Raw genomic sequence first — 12,191 nt, forward strand, 5'->3', positions numbered from 1 at the left:
GCGATTACAACACACAATTACAATTATGAGTGGAGTTTGCTTTGTTTATGATATTTAAAATGTTTAAAATAAAACAGTATAAAAGAGAGATTGAGGTATTGAAACATTGAAGCATTGTCAAAACGATCATGTAATTGATTCTAGTTTCTCAAGCATGCTCTTCAACAACAGTTCTTCAAGTTTCTTCACACGTATGTCATCCAAGCAATAGTGGTTGAAGCAGCGAAGATCCTTCATCTAGACTGCGTGAAAGCAAAAGGAAATAAGAGAAAGAACAATCAATAGAAAACCATCATCAGAATTTCAATTATGAAAGGGAAACTTTACAGTGCATTATGATTGGGCGAAATTATTTTGTGTAGTTTTGGTACCAACTTTTAAAGAGGCTCTTAATGAATTAAATACTTTATTTGGTATCACCTTAGTATTGGCAATTTTTGTTAAGGATTAAAAAAAAAATTAGATGCTGACCTCGATAGGACCACTCATTCCCTTAACTAAGGGACCTAAGCATTAAAAGCAATTAAGAATATCTAAAATTTTAACTATTGGGTAACAATCAAGAAGGAAAGAAGATACCTTTTGACTCGCTCAGAAGCATAGACAATGGGTCATCATCAGAATCGCAATCGGAGCCGTCAGGAGACTTTAAGGGTCACTTTGCCAAGTCACATTCTCCAGCTCTGTGTTTAGTGAAGTATCAAGGACCCATCTTACCAGCATGTCGGTCCCTGTATCCAATCTAATTTTGTAGAATGAAAGAAATAATTACAATTTATTTTCTTTCATTTATTTGCAAGCAGAGGTAAGGAAATGAATCCAATATTATCTTTTGTACATCAAATTAATTACTAGGCATAACTGACCCCAAACAGAAGTTTTCAATTGCCCCTATTACCCCAAAATAGAATTTTCCAATTGTCCCTACCAAACACAACCACCCCAATGCACATACGCAGTGAGTGTGCTTAGTACTTTGCTGCTAAAGTGTGATTTTCTTGAATAGATCATGAAACTATTCTCACCTGGATTTGTTTCTGGCCTGTGGCATTCTTGAAAAGTAGATGTACTTTCCCAGTGCTTCCTTCATACAAGTGAAAATTGTATCTACTGCATCTGAAACTAAGTGAAAGCAAAAACATCATCATAATGTCATTACCACTGAAGTGTAGGTACTGGTAGTGAGACATGTACATCATCTGGTATGGTGCTTGCTTGGAAAAAAAAATTAAAATACGAAGTGGAGTTGGGCAACATTTGCTGGTATCAAGAACAATTGTTTAAAATAAATGTTGTATAGGGTGAGGGACCAAGGGTACTAAAGTGCTGCCTTTGAATATAACAGACACAGAGTACAGATAATGAGAGAAACTAAGCTTAACATGTAGACATTGTTCCCCAAAAGGTAGACTACTCATGATTACTTCAGTCTCAAAACAAAAGTATTCCTTTTTCGGATGGTGCCATTTATTCATTTTCAGGGCAGGACTGTATCTAATTTCCAATTTTTAATTAAATGTTCATTCATGTCCTTCTTTGCTTGTAAGGCAAATCATTGAATTCCCTAACATCCCAGGTCATCTCAGCTCAGCATGATGATAATTTTCATAACTCCCTTTTCCCTTGGCCATGTTGATGTTGGCCTTGGGCTTGGAGCCCTGAAGTCTCTTAAACCCCAGGCACGCCTTACAAGAAAGGTCTCAGTCTGGTCTAGATCCTGATCTACTCACCTCTAGTCTAGATTCTAGATTGATGAGAAGTGGCTGACATAAACTGATAATTATAAAATGATGATCTAAAGTAACTAGAGTTCTAGACTCTAAAACAAATTAGCTAAATAGTAAATTACTGAAAAAATAAAAGTAAAGCTCTACTCTAGAGTCTAGCCTAGGCCTAGATCTATCTAACTTTCTTTCTGTAAAACTTTGTTCAAAATTATAACTTAAGCAGATATAAAAAGAACCTAATAGCATTAATATTTGGTGTGGAGCTAAATAAGAAAGACTCTCCACTTAAGTTATTTAGTCTAGATGTATATTTGTTAAGACAGTCATAAGTTGATCTTTTTAGTTTTGGATCACATGATACATCACTCCTTTATTCGCTTACATGAAAATAAGTATATGGGGCGATATGTGGAACGGCGGTGTATTTTTCACACATTTCTGTGCTCATGGACATATTTATGGCTTACAAAGAATCAGAATGAATCAAAAGAGTGTACCACATTAATTTACCTTTAAAAAACATTTAAAAACTCACCTTTACATGGTCTGTGACTGTTCCAAACTGCGAAATTTTCACTACCGTCACTTCGTGAAAATATTAAAAGCAGGAAAAGAGCAAACGATGTTTTCACGAATTGACGGCTGTTAAGCGCGTACTTGGCCGTCACTTCGTGAAAACAGAAAATCCTTTTGCTAGGTATTTTCTTGTTTACGTCATCGTCATAGTGACATAATTAGACATTATTATGATCTGAAATTTTGTGAGGTTCAAGGTATTAGTGAATGATGTCCAAAAATGCAAAAAAATCAAAAGTGAAAATATGTGCGATTTTCCTCACTACCGTCACTTCGTGAAAACAGGGACGAATTGTTAAGTCTAACTTAGAGTTCAGTTCGACTTAGAATCTTTGTGAAACACCCCCTGATTACACAATACGTAATAGCTCTATCATTCCTTTATAGACAATGCTATTCAAAATGTCTCTTTGGTTGATTTCTCGAAAGTCTATGCGATCGTGCCGGAAGCTAGCTAGCTTACCACTCGAAACTATTCTTCCATTTTCTGCGGGACCGACGTTGTAGGCGTGGTATGCAGAGAGCTGACTGTCTTCGATGAAATAGTTTCCCATCCCGAGTGCGGCCTCGCCCTCGTCACAGCTCGGCGTCACCGAGCCGATCTGCGCCTGGGTGACGACGATCATGGCTGCGTAGATGATGACGACGACGAGCACCGCAGGGGAAGAAAAGAGCTTCGTCGAAATCATGATCGCTATGTGGGGATATAAAAGATCATTCGACAGTTCAATTTTGGTTGAAATTCACATGGTGGTGATCATGAAACGGAATTTGGGTCTATTTTCCTGTGAGGTGTCGTGGTTTAGTGGTTCTTTCTATTGACTCTCAATCCAAGAGTTGAGGGTTCGAATCCCATGCCGGCACTAATTAAAAGTCCTTTGGCAAGAAATTAATGCATGTTGCCACTGTCCACCACGTGTAATTTGTTAGGCCTACCTCGCAATTTCAGCTCTAATAATATTGTACTACCTGAAACTCTTGAACTATCTTCTTTCTCTGTTTTTGGAGATATTTTCAACATCTTAATAAGGCGAGTAAATCTTGCTAAATTCTACAACTGAGAAGTGCTTCTAGTATCAAAAAGTTCTGTCATGTCCAAAGCACTTGAAAGTTTAGTCTTACAAAATGTTTTAGGTAAATATAAGCATCTGTCCCTTTGAAAATATGGACAAACAAATATATAATCAAATTTATCTCCTATATCAGTGGACAGGCAGATCTGCCTTTTGCGTTTACGAAACGCACTCTTGAATACAAACTAAGCGTGAGCACATTGACGCAAATTCCTCTCCTAACACTTTTAGTTGATTTTCTCCTTTTAGACCATTCGAGATAAATTAAAATCTAGAATATAAGCAAGTATTTCATCCTTTATTTTAAAAAGGGATACAAAATAGCAATGGTTATAGAGTCATCGTACGCCACTACAACAGTTTAAACGGTATAAATACTAACTAGGTATTCGCCAAAAGGATGACGCAATAGTCACAATACAAAAACCTAAACTGTCTAAACTTACCTCAATAAGGATCAAACTTAACACAGTTTTCACCTGTATTACTTCACCGCTCGTTTCAACAATTATTTCAAACTTTACACATGGCTGCTGTCATGTCTATAACTTTGTGGAAAATGACGACGAATCTGCACAAACCGTCGTTTCAAGAAAACAAGTACGGTGTCCTGCCCGCGCTTCACTTGATAGGGAGCATCTGAAGCCAGTAAAAGAAAATGGCGAAATATTGGGTTGGCACCACAAGAAATATTGATCCACGAAGCCCCCACCTTTGAATAAACTAATCGATGATGTGTTAGAGAAGAATAGGAATATTGGCATAGTTTTAAGAACAGGCGGGAGGGATTAGGGTTTATTTCGATTACTTGCCGACCGTTCTATTTGTTGCGAGGACTTTTGTGAGGGGGTATCGATTTTACTTTCTCGATCTCACTTCCTTACAGCTTTCTTGCTGTTTCTCATTCCTCGTCCCCGCCCCCTCTCTTTCTCTCTCTCTCTCTCTCTCTCTCTCTCTCTCTCTCTTTCTCTGTACATCTCTCTCTCTCTCTCTCTCTCTCTCTCTCTCTCTCTCTATATATATATATATATATATATATATATCTCGCTCTTTCTCTCTTTCTGTGTCTATCTCTCTCTCTCTCTCTCTCTCTCTCTCTCTATATATATATATGCATATATATCGCTCTTTCTCTCTTTCTGTGTCTATCTCTATCTCTCTCTCTCTTTATCCCCACACCCTCCTCTCTCATTGTGTATCCATCTATCTCTCTGCCTCTCTCTCCCTCTCTCTCTCTATTTTGTTCTCTCTTTTTCCCTCATTCTTGTCTTTTACCTCTTCTTTTCTTTAATCTTTTGGTAATCTTCAAAGGGCTATGCAGCCTACCACATTAATCATACCTTTTCATTATTATACTTTCAGAATTCCCTAGTACCCATTCCGATCCCTGTATTCATTGTATTAGCAACTGGCAAAACTATGAAGTAAAGAATAATAAAGACAAGTATGTCTCGCTGTGACAAAGATTTTATCGATCCATCAGCAATTTTTTTCAACTTCTAGTTTGTTATTTTCGAACAGCGCATGTTGTTGTTGTACTATGGTGTATGCCAGTGCGTTTGGTTATCTTCATCTATAGGCACATGACTTTCCCCCTCCTTCTTTCAATATTTCTTTCTGTGAATTTACACTCTCAATAACTCCTGTTCCATCTCTTTCTCTCATGCTCTCAACTGTATACGAGTGTCTCTCTCTCTTTATTATTCTTCTTACTCCTTACTTTCTCTCCTTTCCACTCCCTATTTACCTGCATCTATTAACCCTAATAAGGCCGGGGGGCCCATTATGCCCCCCCCCCCCTCCACGATTTTTCCGATTGCTCGGGAACGCATATTGATGGCGCCCCGCCGCTCGCTGACTTTTTTCTTTCGAGTCTTGCGCAACTTTTAAAATATTTTTTTTTGAAAATCGGACCTACGGTTACAAGGTCACGTGACCTTTTGTCTTTGCATGTCAGCCCGAAAATCGCTCATTTTCGTCATTTGTGTACAAAACATATGGAAAAGTCATTTTTCCTAAAAACAGATCAAACATGGGTTATTAGGTCTTGTTTAAAGTTTAGGTGGTTGTTTTGGGAGTCTAAATAGTTGAATTGTAGTAAGAAATGAAATAAAACAACAAAAACAATGAAATACATAAGTTAAAAAACAATGAAATACATAAGAAATTGTCAAAACAAGGGATAACATATTAAGGAATAAGCTGGCTCTTCCAATTTTTTTGTCGTATTATTATTCAGAATGGTCTTATGAATATATGTAGTGAAAAAGAATGCTTAAATATAAATAATATATGATTTAATGGGTAAAAATGTGATTTTTATGACTTTATTTGCATAATTTACCATAAATATGCAAATGAGTGAATTTTTCAAAAAAAATTGAAATTATCATATTATTCTTTACACTTCACTTGACATGCGTGCAAATTTTCGCGGCCGAGATCTTAACGGGGGGGGGGGGGGGGCATAATGCCCCACCCCCCCCCCCCTGGCCATACTAAGACCTCAAATAGCCCGGCCTTTTTAGGGTTAATCTACCTATCTTCCCTTATATATCACTTTATCTATACATCCATCTAGCTACTGACCTATCTACAGGCATCTATCGATCAATCAATCAATCCATCTATCTTTCTTTCTTTCAGTCTACTATACTGCATTGCATTCTTTCTCCCTCCCTACCTCGCCTTTCCCCTCTCAATAATCTGTCATGCCCCCTCTCTCTATTTCCTCATCTCTTATTTCTTTCTCTCTTCCTTCCCTCTCTCTTCCTTCTCTCTCTCTCTCTCACTCTCTCTAATTCTTTCTCCCTCCCTACCTCGCCTTTCCCCTCTCAATAATCTGTCATGCCCCCTCTCTCTATTTCCTCATCTCTTATTTCTTTCTCTCTTCCTTCCCTCTCTCTTCCTTCTCTCTCTCTCTCTCACTCTCTCTAATTCTTTCTCCCTCCCTACCTCGCCTTTCCCCTCTCAATAATCTGTCATGCCCCCTCTCTCTATTTCCTCATCTCTTATTTCTTTCTCTCTTCCTTCCCTCTCTCTTCCTTCTCTCTCTCTCTCTCACTCTCTCTAATTCTTTCTCCCTCCCTACCTCGCCTTTCCCCTCTCAATAATCTGTCATGCCCCCTCTCTCTATTTCCTCATCTCTTATTTCTTTCTCTCTTCCTTCCCTCTCTCTTCCTTCTCTCTCTCTCTCTCACTCTCTCTAATTCTTTCTCCCTCCCTACCTCGCCTTTCCCCTCTCAATAATCTGTCATGCCCCCTCTCTCTATTTCCTCATCTCTTATTTCTTTCTCTCTTCCTTCCCTCTCTCTTCCTTCTCTCTCTCTCTCTCACTCTCTCTAATTCTTTCTCCCTCCCTACCTCGCCTTTCCCCTCTCAATAATCTGTCATGCCCCCTCTCTCTATTTCCTCATCTCTTCTTTCTTTCTCTCTTCCTCTCTCTCTCTTCCTTCTCTCTCTCTCTCTCTCTCTCTCTCTCTCTCTCTCTCTCTCTCTCTCACTCTCTCTCTCTCTCTCTCTCTCTCCTATATCTTTCCTTTACTCATCTTTTATCTTACCAACACGAAAACACACAAGTAAAACAAGGTTTACAGCGGTGGTATATGCACGAGGTCAATAGGAATATATTTGAAGGCTATCAAACCCATTTTTTTGGAGACATACAAAATATAAATACATTGCCTTCTGAATGGATGTTTGATAGACTTTGCAATATTCACAAAAATAAATAGAAGAAAGGGAAAAGGTTGGATTAAAAATGAAATAAGAATAAAAAGAAAAATGAAACACGATACAAAACAAGATACCATAATCATGACGATTATCGGTTACTTATTTAAATAAATAAGAATTACTGGTCTGACATCTAACTTTTAAAGACATGTTTTCAACATTTTCAGAGGCAGTTGCTAAACATACCTCGTAAGATATTGACAAATAAGTTTTTAGGGATTTAAACATGTATGGCAATTTTGAGGGTATTTAATGGACCCGGTGAAGATTTCTGAATAGTGAATCATTATGTAGCAAATTAGGATCCTATTATAAATTTCCATATTTTGATGAGTAGAATAACAAGATGAGAGAAAAATCTGGAATTAAACAATTACAGTCAAGAGCACCAAAAATTAAATTGTCTGTTAGGAGCCAGAAGGGTGTTAACGCATATACTTTAACACAGAGTTAATGTCTTTCTGCATGGCTCTAATTTGCAATCATAGTACATGCTACTAGGTTGTAATCTCAATGTTCCATACAGTGTTTATTTTTTCTACTTTTTTTTCATTATAACCTACATGTATATTCTAACCAATTCGCAAGGCAAATATTTCATACCATATTCTGTGTAAATCTGGTTGGTTTATAAGTATCTGTGTAAATCTGGTTGGTTTATAAGTATCTGTTTTTAGTCATTACTAAAATGAAATGATTTTTTTCAGGGACATAATATTGAATGTTATCATTATGAATATTCATAACTTATAATAAATAGGCAATTAATCTGGAATAATATTCTTTGTAAATCGGGTTGGATTATAAAAATCTGTTCTTAGTCATTACTAGAATGAAATAATATTTTCAGTGACATAATATTGAATGTTATCACTATGAATATTCATAACTAATCATAAATAGGCCATTAATCTGGATTAATTACTATATTGTCAGCACACTCTTCAAGTGTTAATACTCATTGACTACTATCCAACCACATACTTTTGTTCTATCAAGCTCTCATAAATAGTTAATGCCAGCAATTATTTTTCTTTAGAAGCGATAAACGCAATTTGAACATTGATCAAGCTTCAAATTTTCATGAATCTTGACCACTAGGTGCACAGAACTTATTGTTTGTATTACAGTGGTGAATTTTCTCATTCCTTACGAGTCGCACCAGTGCTGTAGTACAAGAACCAATTCTGGCAAGCAGTGGAAAAAAAGAACATTCACCAAATTCTGACGGTTCTTATGATGCCTCATGTATCGACATGCAGGAGGAAACTATGCACGACTGGGACAAAACAATGCTCTATTAAAACAAGAAAAAGAAAACTACCACAAAGATATCATAAACACATATTCCTGAAATGGCGACTTCATAAATTAAAAAAATATGAGAAGAGTTTTTGTACAAGAAAATACAAAAATTTATATGCAAGATATACAAGATTTTATTGTATTATTATGTACAGAATTCCACTACATATTCACAGTCAGGTTCCATCGACCTGAAGAAACTGAATATCTTATTAAACAACATTATAAAGATATCACTATTTATGATTTCTGGTCATAAATACTACAGTGCACAAAGAAAAATCATGTACATCCTCTTTTGACTTGTATGATCAAATCATTTGTAAATAAATAAAAGATTAACATAAATTAACATCAAAATCAATTCAAACTTTGAACTCTGGATGCAAAATACTAATTTTGTCTGCAGAGAGTAATGCCCTTCATGCTCTACAGAAGAGGTTTGCAACATTCCTAATGGTTTTGATATGAAAAATGAGTAGATCTAAACATGTAATGCATACATTCCTTTCATAATGATTCTTTTCAATGTGTTTTATCTGTTGTGCTCTGGCCATTTAATCATATTCATTTGTATGTACAGCGGAACCTCATTATAACAGGGTCATTCGGACCACAGAATTTACCATTATATCAGGGTTAAACAAAAAAAAGGGTATATAGAGCTGGAACCAGCAAAATCACCTTGTTATAACAGATACAGTCAAACCTGCTTTAGTGACCACCTGTCTATGAAGACCACCTGTCTACAACAAGGACGTTTTTTGTTTCCCTTGATAATGGTTTCTCATTGAAACATGTACTAAAGGAACCTGTCTACAAAGACCCCTGTTTGTGTTTCCCTTGGGCGGTCGCTATAGACAGGTTTGACTGTACCTTGTTAAATCAGAGCTCTCTTTATAATGAGGTTCCACTGTACTCCATGCAGATGGATGTTATATTCACCGCTCCATGAAAACTTGATAAAATTCTCTTTATCACCCTATTGCAGCTGAAACATTTAACAGCCCATCAAATCCAAATTTAACATAACAGACATAAAGCAACCCCCCCCCCTCCCTTCTTGCATAATCATTTACACTATTTCCTCCATCTTCTCATAATGTTTAGAGATCTATCTATCAATCTGTAAACCAAATCAAACTGTTCATGAACCAGGGTGGAATTTAATAGTTATATTTTCAATATTACATATTTTCATAGCACAAAACTGAAAAACAATGATATCATGAACATGACTGCAACGTTAAAGAAAATAGGTAATATAATTTTGTTTTAATCTAACTTCATCTAAGACCAAATAAAAATGAAATGGCAAATGGTATTTATTGTAGGGGGAAAAAGAATGAATAAGAAAAGAAAACAGCTAGAAAACACAGACAAAAAGCAACAACAAAATACAAGGATTTAAAAAGGGATAGAAAGGTGAGAAAGAGATAGACATATAGTGTATAGATAAATGGATACAGATTCAACATACATAGGTATGTAGGTAGAAGGAGAGATATATAGATAGATAGATAGATAGATAGAAAGATGGATAGATAGATAGATTATATAGAAAGAGAGAGAGAGAGAGAGAGAGAGAGAGAGATGTAACAGAAGTTATAGAAGGTAGCATCATTTGGGAAATACATTTTTTATGAGGGAGGTAGGAAAAAAACACCTAAATTACAAGGTAGAAACCTTACTTTTATGATACATATCTGCATATTTGTGGAATTTCTGGACACACCACCCAAATCATATTCTTAACTAAAAAGAGTCAATAAATATGGATACACAACCTACTGCAATCATCAAAAGATATTGTCAAATGGCAATAAATAATAAAATCCCTCCATTTGGTCTGCATGCAATATGTTCATAGCATTGGCATCCATCCATTAGAGAGTTGAGTTAGTGAAATTTCATGATGATGAATTTCTGAAGATAGTGGCCTGAAGAGGTGATTCTCTGAAATGATGTATAACAATCACGATACAATATTGCCAGTGTCTAGCAAGAATGCTGGAAATCCCATGTCCTATGCATCCATCGTTGTAACTTCTGCAAGCTCACGTAGAAAGACTTGTAATATATCTCTTTCGGGATGGAAATGATAGTCTTGTACGCCTCTCCTCCAAGATGAATTCCTAGTTCTGGGGGGCGTTTCACAAAACTTGTCATCAGTGACAAATGACAATTTTTTGTTACAAGCTACTGAAATCCTTGCTCCTGATTGGTTATCATCAGATTTGTCACTGATTCTAGTCATTTGTCATTGAAAAAAGGCTTTGTGAAATGGGTCCCTGGAGGAAGAGTCACTTGCACGATCCTGTAGCATGCCATGGCAGCTTGCAGATGCTGATGATCATCCACCGGCTTGGCGCAACAACACAACCTGTTGTCAAAGGAGATGTTCCTCTCACCCTCATCAAAGCACTTTAGAGGGCGATTTAGATGACGATTCAACTACTTCTTCTGAACAGAGTTGTAATCATGAAGTGTCACGATGTTAGCACGCCAAGTTTATTTTGCAGAATGTAGATCATTCAGCATCTTGTCATGATGGAACTGTTCTCACGAAAGATCTTCCTCCTCATGATGTTTTTGATGACGTTTTGACTGACGTTTTGACCGACTTCTCCTTCAGCTTCTACACAGAGTTGCATTCACACGGCGGTCATAAACACCACGGCAAGATTGATTTCACAGAATCTCTGGATTTCTTTCATCATCATCGCACTACTGCTTATCCTCACGAGGATCACGAGTCAATACTCGCATCTAACCGATCAACCTGATCGCAAACGTCCATGAGCGCGCGATCGAGATCGTCCATGTCCGAAGGAATCGAGTGACTGTACACACCGTTATCCACACCCCCTATCGTCGAGGTCGAGGAAGCATCGCTGCCAGTTCTACGCGACCTTCGACCTCCATGATAGAAGCTGTATTGGTCCTGTAAACTGTTCCTCTCTAGAAAGCTCTCAAAGTAGTCCATGTCCTTTTCGGGGATGTACGGTCTCATGTCTGTAGAGGAAGCAAAAATGAAGGAAAATTGTTTAGAAAAGAGTTGAAAATACTTGAAAAATAGTTGTTTAAATAGTTTAAGATTAAACTGGAAAGTGAATGGTAAAGCAATGACATGATGCATGACACTTGCTCTGGGTTTTAAGATCCAACATTACAACACTTATCTAACCCATATCCCAACCAAGAACCTCACCTAAAACCCTAATCACAACCCTAACCCTTAAGTTTTGACGAAACAAATCCTGAAGCAAAGGTAACTGCAGAATATATTGCACCACAGGCATGATGGGTCAGTCAGTAAAAGTACTGGGGGGTGATTCACAAAGATCATAAGTTGAACTTATCTTTAAGCTGGACTTAACAATTATGGAAAGCTGTTAGCAATCTTAGCATCTTTGAAAATATTTTGTAAAAGTTATTTAAAAGGCATAAAATGTTGATTAAAATCATTCATATTTTCTAACATCAAGGATATTTCATGTTCTTGCTTTTGAATATATTTTATTTTAACGCTACAAATGGCTCTCCATAATGTTTAGAGTTAAGTTCAACTTAGGACTTTGTGAAACACCCCCTGGTCTTGGAATGGAGCAACAAGGTATTACATGAAGTCGGTGTCCTTTGTTTTAGAGCTAATTTTTGTTTGAGAGCAATGACATGTGCATGTGCAAAGTCCCTCTGACAGGACTTTAGTGTGTAGGACCTCTGGTTGCCAGCCTGTAATCATATACATGCAGTCAAACCTGTCTACAAAGTT

The 12,191-nt window shown here is 36.9% G+C and overlaps 2 protein-coding genes and 1 long non-coding RNA gene across 6 annotated transcripts in view; all 3 read right to left on the reverse strand.

The window, feature by feature from the left end:
• The window catches only part of LOC577099, a gene marked incomplete at its 3' end in the record, with an annotated part of 33,870 nt that extends 29,833 nt beyond the window's left edge, over positions 1 to 4,037 (reverse strand). The window contains 2 exon segments of the mRNA XM_030983140.1: positions 2,767 to 2,997; positions 3,823 to 4,037. Of these exon segments, the coding sequence (XP_030839000.1) occupies positions 2,767 to 2,992 (226 nt within the window).
• On the reverse strand, positions 654 to 2,587 carry LOC115923046. Its single transcript, XR_004063740.1, has 3 exons — positions 2,263 to 2,587; positions 1,026 to 1,122; positions 654 to 742 (listed from the first exon to the last, which is right to left on the reverse strand). It is a non-coding gene; the product is annotated as an uncharacterized LOC115923046 (long non-coding RNA).
• Positions 4,038 to 9,969: 5,932 nt separating the features above from the next.
• The window catches only part of LOC577159 (cerebral cavernous malformations protein 2 homolog), a 53,364-nt gene continuing 51,142 nt past the window's right edge, over positions 9,970 to 12,191 (reverse strand). For 3 of the 4 annotated variants that reach the window (XM_030983143.1, XM_030983142.1, XM_030983141.1), the window contains exon 11: positions 9,970 to 11,431. In XM_030983143.1, coding sequence (XP_030839003.1) covers positions 11,166 to 11,431 — 266 coding nt within the window. In that variant the 3' untranslated portion in view covers positions 9,970 to 11,165. The remainder of the gene's footprint in view (positions 11,432 to 12,191) is intronic. The other variant, XM_030983145.1, reaches the window with a different exon arrangement.

Source organism: Strongylocentrotus purpuratus, unplaced genomic scaffold (genome assembly GCF_000002235.5).
Source record: "Strongylocentrotus purpuratus isolate Spur 01 unplaced genomic scaffold, Spur_5.0 spur5_scaffold_13, whole genome shotgun sequence".
Taxonomy (NCBI): domain Eukaryota; kingdom Metazoa; phylum Echinodermata; class Echinoidea; order Camarodonta; family Strongylocentrotidae; genus Strongylocentrotus; species Strongylocentrotus purpuratus.